Source organism: Hemitrygon akajei, chromosome 11 (assembly GCF_048418815.1).
Source record: "Hemitrygon akajei chromosome 11, sHemAka1.3, whole genome shotgun sequence".
Taxonomy (NCBI): Eukaryota; Metazoa; Chordata; class Chondrichthyes; order Myliobatiformes; family Dasyatidae; genus Hemitrygon; species Hemitrygon akajei.
The window spans coordinates 23,029,967-23,047,852 of record NC_133134.1 but is presented as its reverse complement, the minus strand read 5'-3'; the positions used below and the strand labels follow the sequence as shown (position 1 = coordinate 23,047,852).

At 40.1% G+C, this 17,886-nt stretch overlaps 1 protein-coding gene across 4 annotated transcripts in view; it reads left to right on the top strand.

The window, feature by feature from the left end:
* The window catches only part of rhbdl1 (rhomboid, veinlet-like 1 (Drosophila)), a 295,879-nt gene that overhangs the window by 225,608 nt on the left and 52,385 nt on the right, over window positions 1-17,886 (top strand). For all 4 annotated transcript variants that reach the window (XM_073060403.1, XM_073060406.1, XM_073060402.1 and 1 more), the window contains one exon: window positions 15,315-15,427. In XM_073060403.1, the coding sequence (XP_072916504.1) occupies window positions 15,315-15,427 (113 nt within the window). The remainder of the gene's footprint in view (window positions 1-15,314; window positions 15,428-17,886) is intronic.

The following is a 17,886-nucleotide window of genomic DNA, read 5'->3' as shown; positions in this document are numbered from 1 at the left end:
TTTCCCTCCCCTTCTTTCAGCATTCACTTTGCAACCCCTAGTGTACTCTTCCATTACCAGTAACATCCATTCCCCTTCTCATGGCACCCTCTCATGCAAATACTCTTTCAGGATACTGTTGTACATCTTCCAATTTCTTGCATTATATCAATGTTCATGAGGTGTTCACTCTACACTAGGGAAACTAAATACAAGTTGGTTGACTGCTTTGCAGAGCAGCTTCTCTTTGTCTACAACTTAGTCTGTCATTTTAATTCTCCATCTCTCTCCCACCATGAATACTCTGTCTTTGGCGTATTCCACTGTTCCAATTAAACCCAATGTAAACTTGAGGAACAGTAATTCATCCTCCAACTAGGCATATTACAACCATCAGGATTTGACTATGAATTCAATAATCTCATTGCTATCCATTAATGAAGAAAATTCATCAACCTGTAACATTAACTCAAGGTTTATCTCTCTGTAAGTGCTGCTGACCTGTTATTCCCTATTATTTCAGGTTTCTACCAGCTGCAATCTTTGTCCCACATAGTTCTAGCATGTTTATTTCTACCCTTGCTCTTTATTCATCTTTTTAATGTTTACATATCTTCCAGACAGATTAGTTCCAATTAACAAGCTTTCACATTCTCTCTCAGTCAGCACCATTCCCCTTTGCATCATTCAGTTTCTCCTGGTCTCCACACTATCACACACTTCGTTGCCATTCTTTCCTCTGAAACTTAAAATGTGTTGTAGTTATAACTTTTCCAAGTACTGATGAAAGATCATTGAGCTGAAATATTAACGTTTGTTTTACTCTGTATACAAATGCTACCAGTCCTGCTGAGCTTTTCAGCAGTTTGTTTTTCTTGGAAAAACCTTGCCCTCTTTGCTACTTATTTTATTGATATCCAGATTTTATAGAAATGTATTACTCTTCAGTTCTTGTATTTTTCTGTAATATCCCTGAAAAGTTGTTCCTCAATATTCTTCCCATTGCAAAATATGTTAATTAATGTAATGATATCTGTATTGTTTCTGAACTCTGTCCAAGATCACATAGCACATTATCACTCCAATCTCTAGTCTCCTTTTCTACCCTCCTTAGAAATTTTCCTTTGTTTCTTATCTTTCCCACCCACCAATTTTATTTTTCATCCTTATCAGGTCTACACACGTATAATGTAAATTTCACTTTCATCTCAGCCATATGTCATTTATTGTTTGGGATTCAGGAGTTCTGTTTCCTCTCAGTCTATTTTTTAAACATTGTCATTACTTTCTAAAGCTGCATCCCTTTGTCCATTTCCTTTACCGATTAGACCATATATGTCAAACTCAAGGCCCGCGGGCCAAATCCGGCCCGTGGTGGAATTATCTTTGGCCCGCGAGATAATATCTAATTACTATTAAAGCTGGCCCCAGTAATCGAAGCGCCTATAGCGTATGATATGGCTAATGCTGAGTTTATTCAGGTACCAGGTTTTCAGGGTTTTTAGTGTTTATTCGGCAGTCTTGCTCGGCAGTCTTCTTCATAAGAAACGGAATTTGTAAAGTGAAACACTTTGTAGTTATAGCAGAGACTGAGACACATGAGAGCAGGCTGAAAAAACGGAGGCAACGGAAGTTGCGTTTGCACGCGTCCGACTGATCCGGCCCGCATGAAGCTGCATTTCGCTCAATCCGGCCCGTGACCTAAAATGAGTTTGACACCCCTGGATTAGACCAAGTTCTTTCCAAAGCATTAGTAAATACTTCAACCCCATGAAGGTGTTGAATCAAGGTATGTTGAAATGTAACTTATCCAGCTTGTGCTGATTACTGAAACCAAGACTCTTAAGCTCCTTCTCCAGCAGGTTCTCTTCTATTACTGTGATCACAAGCACATAGCCTCAGTAATACTCTCAAAGTCCTGCTTCTTAATCTCTTTATATCTGTCCAAAATTGCCTATATCATTATTGGTCCAGATGAGCATCACTGTGGCAAAATCAGCTTTTGATCTACTTTCAGAAACATGGATTCAGACTCCCCTGGCTGATGACACTTCCTGCACTTATGGTTGTTCCAGGCACAAGAAGCATCCTGTAATTATCACAGGTCACAGATGTACATTTAACTTGACTGTGACCCCCTGCCTTACCTCACACCAGCTAAAATTTACCATCAGATTCCTGATGTTCTGCTACCAGATTCCATTAATCTGGTTTTATTTATTTTATAAAATGGAGTTTTTTGTTTACTCATTTATTTTAGAAGTATTAATCAAATAGTTAGTTGTCTAGATTTTTATTCATTAAAGCATTTACTGCTCTGTTATCCCATTTTGTTTAATTTTATCTATTGCCCTAACTTAGAGTGAAAAATACAACTCATCAGCCAATGAACCCCCTCTGTCCCGTGATGTCATTTTATTAATTTTCTCATGCATCTTCAAATATAAGGAATGTGCTTCTCTAAACAAAATGGTGCACCGTAGAAGCACCTCTACCCCATTTTAATCACCAGAAAGCACTTAGTTCCCAATATGGCATGAATTCCTGGTCCTTGGATACCACTGACATTAAAGAGTACAGAATAAGAAGGATACTGAAAGGTAATTATGGACTCGACGAAGCACTGTAGGTCCCTAATTACACATCAAGATTAGCTTTCAGAAGATACTTTATAGCACATGTAAACTTTGTGCTATGAAATAGCGTTTCTAAGTTATTCTTCTGTATAAAGGCATATTCACACTCAGATCTTTTATAATCTTGTTATAAAAAGCCTGCTGGAATTTATTGATGAACAGTGAACACAAATATCCCTTCAGATATATAATATTTGCTATAATAAATAAATACTTTCTTTATGCAGGATGCCATGCCAGCATGCAGTTCAATCTGCAGAGTTAATTTAATAGTCAATGTATTATTATCTGTGGCTTTTCATGCACTAGGTAATTGTTTGAAAACACACTCAGAGCTTTAATATGAATTAAATGTAGAATCCTTCTACTAGTGAGGAAAGGGTGACACAAATGAGAAGGAAACTTTTGTGCATGTGAGATAAAGTACTTGAGGGTGAAATCTCCAATAGGTTCGATATGTATGGAAACACTCATAAAATACTGATGGAACTCAGCAGGTCAGGCAGCATCCATGGAAATGAATAAACAGTCAAAGTTTCAGACCAAGACCTTTCTCTAAGACACAGTATGGAATTCCTCATACTCAGTAGCATCCTGTGTGTTACTTTAACGTTCAAGCAATGATTGATTACATCTTTGACAGTTTGTAATTGAAAATCCTTCTACTGCTAGTAGCTGGGCTGAAACAACTTCACAATGTATCAGTGTTGATAACACCAGTGGAAACCTATATTTGTTCTCAGGAAAGAAATACTTTCAAACATACCTTGATTTCTTGTTTTGAAACAATTACCTTGTGCACAGAAAGTCACATACTTTGTTTAGTCCATTTTACAAATGCATACTGTTAACCAGGAATTTTATGAAGAAATTATGTTCTTTATTGCTGATAAAATATAAAACAGAATTTCCCATGTCCCACCAGATTTTTAATTTCTGTTGGCTGTTGTGCCCAAATTCCTTAAAGAGTACTTCTGCCACATTGGCCTCTGCAAAATGGCAGGACTAGTTATTTACCCCTCAATGTAAACAAGAATATCTTATACAAAAGTACTTGGGATTTAAATTCTTAATTTTTTAATCTTACAAACCAAACATGAACTTACCTGCCCCTACCCGATGCTGATGTGTCTTTAATCCAGTTTTAAATTGGAATCAACAAGCACAAGTGTCCAAAATCGTCTGCTTCTCCACATATGAAGACAATGCTCTCTGGCCCTGATTTGACACTTTAATGAGGCTGGAATAGCAAAGTAATAGTAATTCCCTGCAAAGGCAAACCTATTGCTAGCAGCAGCCTGAAACAAGTAAGGACTGGTGAATTAGATTTTAAAGTTTTTTTTCCCCAGTTCCTTTGTGGACTAAAAGTGCAAGCTTGAATTTTGCTGGGTCCTGGAAGTGGCCATTTGCAGTTCACTCCAATGTTAATGATTGGATACCTGAATTCCACCCGACTGTTTATCAGTAGAAGATTTTGCATTTGTGCAATACACACAAAATGCCAGAGAAATCCAGGCAGCATTATGAAGGGGAATAAACAATTGATGTTTTGGGCTTAAATCCTTTATCAAAAGCGGAAAGGAAGGGGCAAAAGCCAGAATAAGGTGGTATGGGGGAGGGGAAGAAGCAGGTGGGAGATGAGACCAGTTGTGGAGTAGGTGGGTGGGTGGGAAAGGGGGTATGAAGTACAGTCTGTATCCGTGGATTCAACCAACCGCGCATCGGAAATAATCGAAAAAAAATTCCAGAAAGTTCTAAAAAGCAAAACTTGACTTTGCTGTGCTTCAAGCATTATGCTGAATCCACGCGAATGAAGTGATGTGTAGGCATACCTTGTTGTAGCCTCCCGCCATTTCACAGATCTTCAGTGTCTCTCCAGCACTCGTTGTTTGAGCATTGCTCAGGAGTTTAAGGCTAGTAAGGGATGGCTGGCTAGCTACGTAAAGCACTACAGCCTCAAGAACTTAAAGATCACGGGAGAATCGGCATCGGCTGATTCCGAGGCAGCATTAGTGTTCCCAGAAGAGCTACAATGGTTGTGTCTGTATTGAACATGTACAGACTTTTTTTCTTATCATTATTCCCTAAACAATACTGTATAACAACTATTTACATTGTATTAGGTATTATAAGTAATCTAGAGATGATTTAAGGTATACAGGAGGATATGCGTAGGTTATATGCAAATACTACACCATTTTATATAAGGGACTTGAGCATCCATGGACTTTGGTATCCGCAGGGGACTGGATCCAGGACCCCTCCCCCCCCCCCTGCGGATACTGAGGGACGACTGTATGAAGCTGGGAGGGATTAGGTAGAACAGGTAAAGGGCTAGAAAAGAATTTGTGCTATTCCATATACCTGATAAACATAAGAACTATCAACTAGATAGAATTAATAAACTTTTGGGAAAACTTTGAGAATTTAAAGTTGTAGTTGTTCAATTTTGAGACACTTCTCATCTCCATCAAAATAAAATATTTACCTTGATCTTTTTTGAGGTTAACAGTTTGAGGTCATGTTTACTGATCACCTGCTTTCCTGGAGGAAATGCAGATATTTCATACAATATTAGTGGCTGAGCAGCTTCACTTTATGGGATAAAATAGCATGACAGTCCTGAAATTGCTGTGGAAGGTTTAATAAATTTAAGCTCATTGTTTTGTTCCCTGTGTTAAATCAAAATAGCAGGCAATTTGATTGCATCCAAAGGCAAAAAGCTGTTTCAGCACTTCATAGTAAATCAATGTCATTGACTCATGTGAAGGGATGCTTTGCATTAACTATGTATGCTCAACCAATGACTAGACTCAGCACATATCCTAAAAGGATAATTGTATTCTAAATTTGTACTTAATCTTCAAAGTTATCAAATATATACCTGACATATCTCAGAGTTACTTTCTCCTTGTGTTTTCTGCTTATAAATTACAGAGCATAAATTGTCAAAGATTAAGCACTTAATGAATAGCACTTTTACAGACATTCAAAAAAATTATGGTAAGCAGAAAACTTTCTGTTCCATCTGTATTAAAGTAATTCCTACTGCCTCCTGGTGTAGACATCCTCCATTAACATAGGAACATTGTGATTTCCTCAGTGAATACTTTCCTGAAATCTTAAACGGATAGTTCATACCAACCCTAATTAGTGGTATTAATTCTTGACTTCTCCTTTGAGGTGCCCTCCCACTTAAGCCTGAAATAGTGTTCACCTATCAATGAAGAGAGAAGCCCATTTTTGGCTTTAAGAATTGAAATCCACAGTAATGAGATTCAGATTAATTTATTTAACACATGTATATTGAAACATACAGTGAAATGTGTTGTTTGTGTTAACAACCAATGCAAGTCAAGGCTGTGCTGGGGGCAGCCCACAAGTGTCACTATATATTCCAGTACTAGCATTAAACATTGAAGTTTAGCTTGCATGCTCCACTTGCACTGGCAGCTCATTCCATACACTTACGATCCTCTGAGTGAAGAAGTTTCCCCTCATGTTTCCATTAAACTGTTCATCTTTCACCCTTAACTCATGACCTCTAGTGTTGTCCCACTCAATCTCAATGGAAAAAGCCTGTCTACATTTACCCTACCTATACCCCTCAGAATTTTGTGTCCCTCGATCAAACTTGCCCTCAATCTTCTACATTTCATGGAAAGAAGTCCTAACCTGCACGATCTTTCCTTATTTACTCAAGTCCTCCAGTCCCGGCAACATCGTTGAAAAATTTTCTGTACTCTTTCAACCTTACTTACATCTTTCCTGTTGGTAGGTGACCAAAGCTGCACATAATACTCCAAATTATGCCTCATCAATGACTTATACAACTTCAACATAATATCCCATCTCCTGTACTCAATACTTGGATTTATGGAGGCCAATGTGCCTGGGGTGCCATTTTCAATGAATTATGGACCTGTATTCCCAGATCCCTTTGTTCCATCACACTCCTCTGTGCCCTACCATCTCTGTGTAAGACCTACCCTTGTTGGTCTTACTAAAGTATAACATCTCACACTTGTCTGCATTAAATTCCATCTACTATTTTTCAGCCCATTTTCCCAGCTGATGCAGATCCCATTGCAAGCCATGATAGCCATCCTTGCTGTTCAATCCACCCCCAATCCTGGTATCATCCGTAAATTTGCTGATCCAGTTAACCACATTGTCATCCAGATTGTTGATATAGATGACAAACAACAATAGACCGAGCACCGATCCCTGCAGCACTCCACTAGTCACAAGCCTGCAGCACCGAGGCCACCATCTCAGGCTTTTCCCACAAAACCAATGTCTAATCCAATTTACTACTTCATCTTGAATGCTGAGCGACTGAACCTTCTTGACCAACCTCTCATGTGGGACCCTGTCAAATGCCTTGATAAGTTCATGTAGACAACATCCACTCACTTGCCTTCATCGACTTTCCTTGTAGCTTCCTCAAAAAGCTCTATAACTTTGGTTGGACATGACCTACCATGCACAAAGCCATGCTGACTAGCCTCAGTGGTTGGGAAAGTGTTGCCCTAACCTCAGTAGCTGGGAAAGAGTTGGAGTCCATTAGTAAGGATGAGGTTTCAGGGTCCTTGGAGACTAATGATAAAATAACTCAAAGTCAGCATGGTTCCTGTGAAAAGAAATGTTGCCTGACAAATCTGTTAGGGTTCTTTGAGAAAGTAGCCACCAGGGTGGACAAAGAAGAGGCAGTGGATGTCATTTACTTAGATTTTTAGAAGGCATTGATAAGGTGCCACACATGAGGCTGCTTAACAAGATAAAATCCTATGGTGTTACAGAAAACTTACTGGCATGGATAGCGGAATGGCTGACAGACAGGAGGCAGTGAGTGGGAATAAAAGGGGCCTTTTCTCTTTGGCTGCCAGTGATTAGTGGTGTTCCTCAGGGACCACTACTTTTGGCAGATGGAATCCAGTGTTGGGAAATGTATGATAATGCATTTTGATCAAACAAATAATAGTGCAGACTTTTCTAAATGGGGAGAAGGTTCAAACATCAGAAGTGCAGAGAAACTTAAGAGTCCTTGTGCAAGTCTCCCAGAAGGTAAATTTACAGGCTGAGTCTGTGGTAAAGAAGGCAAATGCAATGTTGGCATTTATTTCAAGGGGAATAAAATATAAAAGCAAGGAGGTAATGCTGAGCCTTTGTACGACACTAGTCAGGCTGCACTTGGAGTGTTGTCAACAGTTTTGGGCCCCATATCTCAGAAAGGGTGTCATTGAGGAGAGTCCAGAGGAAGTTCACAAGGATGATTTCGGGAATGAAAGGGTTAACATATGAGGAGTGTCTGGCAGCTTTGGACCTGTATTCACTGGAATTTAGAAGAATGCAGGGGGATCTCATTGAAACCTACCAAATGTTGAAAGGACTAGATAAGGTGGGGAGGATATTTCCTCTGGTGGGGGTATCCAGAAATAGAGAGCACAGCCTCAAAATTGAGGGGTGACCTTTTAGAACAGAGGTAAGGAGGAATTTTTTTTTAGCCAGAGAGTAGTGAATCTGTGGAATGTTCTGCCATAGACTGTGGTGAAGGCCATGTCCGTGGGTATATTTAAAGTGGAAGTTGATAGTTTTCTGATTGGTCAGGGCATCAAAGGATATGGTGAGAAGGCAGGTGCATGGAGTTAAGTGGGATCCTGGATCAGCCATGATGAAATGGTGGAGCAGACTCCATGGGCTGATTGTGCTCCCATGTCATATAGTCTATTGCCTTATGGACCATCCTTAATCAGTCCATGTCTATCAGAATTCTCATTTTCGGTCCCTTAGAATGCCCTCCAATAACTTTCCCACTACTGATGTCAGGCTCATCAGCCCATAATTTTCTGGTGTACTTTCAGAGCCTTTCTTAAGCAGCGGAACAACATTAACTATCGTCTAATTCTCTGGTACCTCTCCTGTCACTAAAGATGATTTAAATATCTGCTAGGGCCCCCGCAATTTTTGCACGTGTTTCCCAAAGGGTCCGCAGGACACCTTTTCAGGCTCTGGGGACTTATCCACCCTAACTTGCCTCAAGACAGCAAACACCTCCTCCTCTGTAATTTCTGTAGGGTCCATGAAGCTGATGCCATTTTGCCTCACTTTTATAGACTCTTTGTTCATCTCCTGAGTAAATACAGATGCAAACATTTCATTTAAGATCTCTCCCATCTCTCCTGGCTCCACACATGGATTACCATTCTGATCTTCCAGAGGACCAATTTTGTCCTTTGCAATCCTTTTGTTCTTAACATATCTGTAGGATCCCTTAGGATCCTCCTTCACCTTGTCTGCTAAGGCAACCTCATGTCTTCTTTTAGCCCTCCTGATTTCTTTATTAATTGTTCGCTGGGATTTCTTATACTCATTAAGCACCTCATTTGTTCCTACCTGCAATGCACCTCCTTGTTTTTTATTAACCAGGGCTTCAATTTTTCTTGAAAACCAAGGTTTCCCTACACCTATTACGTTTATCTTTTATTCTGACAGGCAAATACAAGCTTGGTACTATCAAAATTTCACTTTTGAAGACCTCATATTTACCAAGTACACCTTTGCCAGAGAACAGCCTGTTCCAATCCACACTTGCCACATCCTTTCTGATACTATCAAAATTGACCTTTCTCAATTTAGAATTTCAACCCATGGACCAGACCTATCTTTTTGGCAATTTTGGATTGAAACCAATGGCAAAGTGTTCCCCTACACATACTTCTATCACCTGCCCTGTCTAATTCCCTTATAGCAGGTCAAATATCACACACTCTCATTGGGACTTCTACATTCTGATTAAGGAAACTTTCCTGAACAGATTTGACAACTCTATCCCATCTAGTCCTTTTACAGTATGGGAGTCCCTGTTAATATGTGGAAAGTTTTTAACATCTGCTATAACTACTTTAAGTTTCTTGCAACGGTCTGTGATCTCTCTATAGATTTGTTCCTCTAAATCCCTTGGACTGTTGGGTGATCTTTAATATAGCCCCATTAGCATGGCCATACCTTTCTTATTACTCAGTTCCACCCATATAGCCTCACTAGACGAGTTCTCCAATCTGTCCTGATGGAGCACTGCCATGATACTTTCTCTGACTAGTAATGCCACCCCTCGTCCTTTAATTCCCTCCTGCTCTGTTGTGTCAAAAACATTGGAACCCGGGAATATTAAGCTGCCAGTCCTGCCCCTCCCACAATCAAGTTTCTCTAATGGCTACAATATCATAATTCCAGGTGTTATCCATGTCCTGAGCTCATCTGTCTCTTCTACGATACTTCTTGCTTTGAAATATGTGCAGCTCAGGACATTAATTGCACCATGCTCAACCTTTTGATTGCTGACTTTGTGTGAAGTCTTAATGATATCTGTCTCCAAAACCTTTTTGCTATCTGTTCTGGCACTTTGGTTCCAATATGTGCCCCCCTCCCCAACAGCACTAGCAGATCTTTCTGCTAGGATATTAGTCCTCTTCCAATTCAGATGTAAACCGTCTTTTCTGTGCAGGTCCCACCTTCCCTGGAGGAGAGCCCAATGATCCAAAAATCTGATGCTTTCCCTCCTACACCAACTCTTTAGCCATGTGTTAAACTATATAGTCTTCCTTCTACTAGCCTCATTAGCACATGGCACGGTAAGCAATCCTGAGGAGGTCCTGCCCTTTAACTTAGCACCTAGCAGCCTAAGCACATTTTTACAGAACCTCTTCACTTTTCTTACCTATGTCATTGGTACCTACATGGGCAATGACGTCTGGCTGTTCACCTTCCCACTTAAGAACGCTGAGGACTCGATCCAATGTTCCAGACCCTGGCACCCAGGAGGCGACATAATGTTCGGGAATCTCATTCCCACCCACAGACCAACTTTCTGTTCCCCTAACTAATGAATCCCTTATCACTACAGCTTGCCTCAACCACACCCCCCCCCCCCCCCGCCGAGTCACAGAGCCAGACTCAGTGCCAAAGACCTGACTGCCATGACTTTGCTATGCTAGGTCACCCCCACTGCCACCCCCAACAGTGTCCAAAGTGGTATACCTATTGTTGAGGGGTTTGGCCACAGGATACTCTGCACTAGCTGTTTTACCCCTTTCCCCTTCTTGACTGTCACCCATTTTCCTGTGTCCTGCAGCTTGGTGTAACTACCTTTCTATATGTCCTATCTATCACCCCTCAGCCTCGCGAATGATCCGGAGTTCATCCAGTTCCAGCTCCAGCTCCTTAACTCCATGTGCTAGAAGCTGCAGCTGGATGCACTTCTCTCAGGTGTAGTTGTTGGGGACACCAGAAGTCTCTGCCTTCTCACTTCCCTTGTCCTGCCTGGCATCTCTGCTGTTCAAACTGAGCAAATATAAAGAAGAAAAAACAATAAACTGTGAGGGAGAAAAAAAACTCTACCTACAGTTTTTCTGCCTTCTCTGACTGAATCCTCAAAGAGCTAAAGCCTCAAACCGCCACTCTAACTCTAACTACTCCAACAATAGCCACTCTGAAAAAGGATCTAGAGCTTTCCCAGCAAACATGACAAATAAATTCTTCTTGAGCTTCCCACTGGGTTCGGGTATTGATCGTACCCGATGTTTCGAATACAAACTCTGCCAACTTCTTCGGGGTGATGCCTGGACACATTTAGTCCAGTGGTAGTCTGTTCCTCCTGATTGGTTAGTCCTCATCCAATCAGGTTTCTGCTCTCACACCTTGTTTACAATCGAATTCCAGTTCTAACTTAGAGTGACACCTTTGTCCTTATTAAAATTCTTTTCCTCTAGTTTTATTTCAATGGTTTCCTTTACCAGATGGTCCCAAAAGCCATTGGTGTGGCACAGTAGTTTTGTGCTGTTGAAGTCAATCCTATGGCTTTTGGGAATGCAGTGTTCTGCTACCACTGATTTCTCTGGGCACCCCAAATGGATGCACCTCCTGTGCTCCTTGATTTGGGTTTTCACCATGTATCCTGTCTTCCCAATACATGCTGCTCTGTAAAACCCAGCTGACCTGAGTCCCAGGTCAACTTTGGAACGCATAAGCTGTGACTTGAGATTCCTTATGGGTTTGTGGATGGTATTAATCTGATATTTCTTCAGATCCTGGCGATCCTTCCAGAAACCTTGGGAAGACAGGCAGTAGCGAAGGGCTCCTCCTTGTTGTTACGTTTCCTGTTTTTTCTGTCAGCCCTCTTAAGGGCCCAGCTGATTTCCTTCTGCTCGGACCCATTCTGTCGGAACATCATGCATAATGGTCACTTTGCTTGCCCCTGCCTTACTTTAGTTTGTTCTGATTAGGTGCTGCTCAGGGCATCAAACTGCCATGAATCGCTGCCTTTTTTACTCAGTCGGTGAACCTGAGCAGGCTATGTCTTATTTGGCTTACAATCTCTGATTGGCTGATTGGCCACTGCTTAGAGCCTTGTCCACAGAATCTGCTGAGCACAGTCCCCACAGTCATGGGGATTGCTGGACTTCGACCACTAAGCACTGCGACCTTGATCCAGACCATAGGCTTCTGCCCCAACCCTTCATTTACAGCTTCTGACCTCAAACTCTCCCTCACCCCCTCCCTAAATCATAACCTGTCCTCTAAGTACCCCGACTGCCCCCAAATCATCCCTATGAACCTAAAAGACAATTAAGTTTGAGTCAAGGTCTCAAGGACATCACAGTTCAGCACCATCTGAACCAGCAGGTAATGACAGTGGAATCTTGTTTTTAGCACTGCAGGAGAAAATTGAGAATAATTATGAGCTTATAGCCTCCATCCAAACACTACATAGTAATTAGAGAGATAGAAAGGTACAAGTAAGTGAAAAGTCAAAAAAAATCCTCCAAATTCTGGAAATCTAAAATAACCGCAGGAGAGGCTGGAAATATTCAGCAGGTCAGGCCATATCTATGTGAAGAGTTGAAGATCCTTCTTCAAATTGGCAAATACAAGGAAACATATTAAGCTACAGGGAAATTGGAGGAAGATATGTCTGAAAGGATAAAATTGGGTGATTGTTCAAGGTAGTCTGCTTAATGAATTTGTGGGGGTAGTTAGAGAGTGAAAACATAGACAAAAGATGTAGTAATTGTGAAATGAAGAACAGGAAGGCTGAGGGGGGAGCAAGGAAAAAAAAACATGCACAAACAAGCTGAGCCAATATCACAGATGGATGATTTTTGTCCCACAGTGTCTTTTTCACAGGATGGAGAAAGGAATGAGAAATACTCGGTGGAATAGGTTTAAGATGAGGGGGAAATAATAAAGGAGATTTGCAAGGCAAGTTCTTTACCCAGAGTGATAAGGAATTGGATTGCACTGCCAGAGGAGGTGGTAGAATTAGATATGATAGCAAAATTTAACAGATACATGAGCAGGCAGTGATTAGAGGGATAAGGACCATGATTAAGCAGATGAAATTAATTTATTTAGAGCGAGTTCAGAATAGGCCCTTCTGGTTCTTCGAGCTGGCCCGCCAGCAACTCCAATTTAATTCTAGCCTAATCATGGGATAATTTACAATGAGCAATTAACCTACTAACTGGTAGGTCTTTGGATGGTGAGAGGAAACTAGAGCACTTAAAGGAAACCCATGCCTTCCACGGGGAGAATGGACAAATTCCTTACAGAGGAAGCTGGGATTGAACTCTGATGCTCTGAGCTGTAGTAGTGTTGTCTGTTGTCCAGGGTAGTGTAGCATTTAGCGTTTAGATTGGCATCATGCTCACTGTTGACATTTTAGGCCTGCTCCTGTGTGCTTTATTATTCTATGACTGAAATAGAGAGAAGTCATATTACCTAAAGTTTTGTATCTAATATTGAACCCAGAAGGTTGCGACGGGCCCAGAGGGAAAATGAGGTGCTATTTTGCAAGCTTGCATTGGGTCTCATTGTAACAATACAGACAGACAGGTCAGAGTGAGTGCATGATGGAGAATTAAAGTGGCTGGTAAAGGCAAGCTCAGGAAATTCGCTACAGACTGAGTGCAGATGCTCCACAACTGAACACCTGATCTGTGTTTGGTTTCTCCAAAGTAGAGGAGATCACATTGTGAATACAGAGGCAGTGCTCTGATGTGTCTGATGTCAGGATCTCTTTAAATATGGAAGAAATTGCAGAAAAAGATTTATAGGAAAGGTCTATATAGGTGGAAAGTGAGAATGAGGCAGACTTTGTTCTTGTTTTGTCCCAGAGGAGAGGGGATGAGACCAAAGCTGTGGGAAAAGAGTGAAATGCAGTCATGGCCTTTGTTAACAGTGGAAAGAGAAAACCATATTTCAAAAAGAAGAAAGACGTTTCTAAGGCAACCGTTATGGATGGGGTACAAACAAGTGTTTGGGCTCCTCAGCCTAAAAAAAGTTTTTAAAAAATGACAATTCTGATTTTTGACCTGGACTCTTCTCAATGATTAGTGCTGGGTACAATTGTACTATAATTTCAGTAAAGGCATGCACAATTCAATCCTGAACGACACCCATTGGACATTGATCCAACAAAATTCAGCTTCTCTTCCAATGGGAATACTTTGTTCATGTTCTCATTATCTTCTCTTTGAAAGTTTCTCATTGTTTGACCACATCCTTTTATATCAAGAGTAACTCTTCCTTCATAGATTTGATTAAATACATTGGGGCAAAGTTTGTTGAACAAATAATAAAATTCAAACAAGTTTCATTATTAATCTGTAAATCAAACAGCAGTCTGTAGCAAGGAAAAGATAATCCAGCAAATCATGAGTCAATATGTTGCTCTTGAATTTGCACAGCTCCACGTTACCTTCACTTAAGTAACATCTTATGCCTAACTAGTTTGTGATCATGCATAAAGTTTGGATGTAAATTATCCATTAAATTGGTCACAAAAGTTCTTTATAAATACTAGGGTAGGTACTCTTTCAATGTCATGATAATTGTCTGTTGCACAGAAAATGATTATTTTAATGTATTTTTTAGGATCTATTAAACTGTCAAATATCTGTTTCTTTACGTTTTTCTTTAAACTTCTCTCAATTTTCTCAGTTTTAATACAAACTTTCTTTCCTATAGTTCACTTTCTCCATCTGACTTGGCATCAAATTCATCCATTTTAATTCACTGTCCTTTTCTACCTTTCTTTAATTATTCGTCAGTCCCTAATTTTCATTGATTAAAGAGATACATTGTTAGATATTCACCAATGTCACAGATGCACGGCTACCCTTGCTAAACCATTATCAGTTTGAATTTCTATCAAATTTCTGAGAAAAATAACTTGAAGTCTTGATTTTAAGCTATTGGACATATTGTAAAATAGTTAGTGTGACTCCCTGAATATTTGAAAGTATATTGGCTTTTTGCAACTTAATTGTACTGCATATAGAACATATCCCTCAATCTACCAATCAAACTGATCAACTAGAAATATGACAAAGTTTTCAAATTAGTTGCTTAAATATTTAATGGAAAAGCTATTGTTTTATAACATTTTATTTGGTTTTACTTGTGAGAATAATTGCCTTCATTGTTATTTGATTTATTTTGGTGGAAGAGTAGTCTTGAGAATTTATCTGCTGAATATTTTAATTCTGCCACAACAGACAATGAAAATATAACATGTATAGAAACATTAGGCTTTTATAAGAATTAAATGAAACTGGGATTTGAGCTCATTGAATGCTAATAGTTACTATGTTCTAATATTAGAGTTTGACTCTAATACAGGCTTTGTAATTGTCACAGGTTGGAACAGCTGGGGTTCAATGCATTTTTGCAGTTGATGATTGGAGTGCCACTTGAGATGGTCCATGGGATCATGCGCATCGGACTGCTGTACCTGGCTGGTGTATTAGCAGGTGAGGCAGCAAATGGTGAATCTACACACTTCAGTTGTAAGTCTAAGTAAACAATATCACTCAGATGAGGAAGCCATTTTAAATTTTCTTTTCGATATGGCTGGTCGTGGTTAGGCCATTTATAGTTCATCTAATTACTCTGTGGGGAACAAATGAAAACATTCCAAAATAATACCCCGACAGTAATAAAGTAATGTCAGTAAATATCCAACTCAGAACTGCAAGTGACTGAAGGAAACTTTGATGTTCCTGTTCACACAAATTCAGAAAATTTTAAATGCAATTAAGTACAGGCCTTGCTGCATTGGATCCTGTAGACAACAACTGCAACTGTGGGGAAGTTTTGGACAATGAGTTCCTGGGGTTGGTTCTGAGAATAGGGAGGGAGCTCTCATCAAAGTGCATAATCAAGAAGACACTGAACTGTTTGTGTGCCGTCAACACTATACACTGTACCAATCCAATCAAACAGACAGTGTTCTATCATAGCTGACTAATATAAACCTACTTCACAATCATAAGATATTGGAGCAGAATTAGTCTATTTGGCCCATCAAGTCTGCTGCACCATTCCATCTTGCCTGATTTATTATCCCTCTCAACCCCATTCTCCTGCCTTCTCCCCTAAATCTTTGATGCCGTTACTAATCAGAACCAATCAACCTCTGCGTTAAATGCACCCAGTGACTTGGCCTCCATAGCTGTCATTGGTGATGAATTCCACAAATTCACCACTCTCTAGCTAAAAAAATTCTTCATCTCTGTTCTAAAGGAATGTCCTTCTAACATGAGGTTGTGCCCGCTGGTCCAAGACTCACCCACTATAGGACACATCCTCTCCACATCCCCTTTATATAGGCCTTTCAATACTTGATAGGTTTCAATGAGATCCGTCCCTCATTCTTCTAAGCTCCAATGAGTACAGGCTCAGAGCCATCAAACGCTCCTTTTCATTCCCGGAGTCATTCTCATGAACTTCTGGACTCTCTCCAATGCCAGCACGTCTTTCCTTAGATAAGGGGCCCAAAATTGCTCAGAATACTCCATGTGCAGTCTTACCAATGCCTTAATCTAGCAATAACCCTTATTGTTAGTCTTTATAGTTAATTCATAATCCCTAATCTGATTATTCTAGCCCTTCCCTCCTACACAGCTCATAAACCTTATATCTACAGTTATGTGCCTATCTAAGAGTGTCTTAAATGTCCCTATTGTATTAGCCTGTACCACCACCCCAGTAATGCATTCCAGGCACCCTCCACTCTGTAAAAACCTACCTCTGATATCCTCCTTGAACTTTACTTCACTGGATGTTCTCTGGTGTTGGGCATTGCTGCCCTGTGAAAAAGATAATGGCTGTCGACTCTGTTTGTGCCTTTCATAATCTTATATACTTCTATCGAGTTACCATTCATCCTCCATTACTGCAGAGAAAAATCTCCTAGCCCATTCATTCTTTGTTCAGAAGACATGTTCTTTAATCTAGGCAGCATCCTGGTAAACATCCTCTTCGCTCTCTCTAACGCTTCCACATCTTTCCTATGATGAAGTGACATACAATGAGCACACTACCCTAAATGTGGTCGAACCACAGTTATAAGAGTAGCCACATTACCTCATGGCTCTTCAACTTAGTCCCCCGACTAATGAAGGCCAGGACACCATACACCTTCTTAACCAGCCTATCAATTTGCACAACAACTATGAGCGATCTACGTACCTCAAGATCCTTTTGTTCCTCTACACTGCTAAGAATCCTGCCATTAATCTTGTACTTCTTGATCTTCCAAAGTGTATCACTTCACACTTTTCTGGATTGAACTCCATCTGCCACTTCTCTGCCCAACTCTGCATCCTGTCTATATCCTTCTACGCTATCCACTACACCTTCAACCTTCGTGTCTCCACTTCATCAAAGTCATTTATAAAAGCCATAAAGAGCTGGGTTCCCAGAACAGATTCCTGTGAACACCACTTGTCACTGACCTCCAGGCACAGTATACTACATCTACTGCCATTTTTTGCCTTCTGTGGGTAAGCCAGGCAGCCAAGTTTCCATGGCAATCCTCTGCAGAATACTTGCAGGCCACTTTAAAAGCAAAAGATGGTGGATGTTGGAAACTTGAAATGGAAATAGATTTCCAACATCCACCGGGAAGCATCTGTGGGGAGATAACTGTATTAACTTTTAAAACTTTTTCTCTCAATGCATCTGCTAGCATTTCCTTTTTTAAATTTGTTTTTCATTGTATCTTTTAAAGGAAGTATATATTATATATCTTTTATTGTGAAATTCAGATAGAATACTAAAAATAATTATAAACAAGGAAAAATAACATCACAAAGTATCTTTAAAGAAAGGCCAATTTGGAACCAAATTGTACAGTAAGTGATAACGCAAGAAGGCTAGGACCCCTAAAAATTGTGTTGAAGGGTTAATTGAAATTCAAATCTAAGAT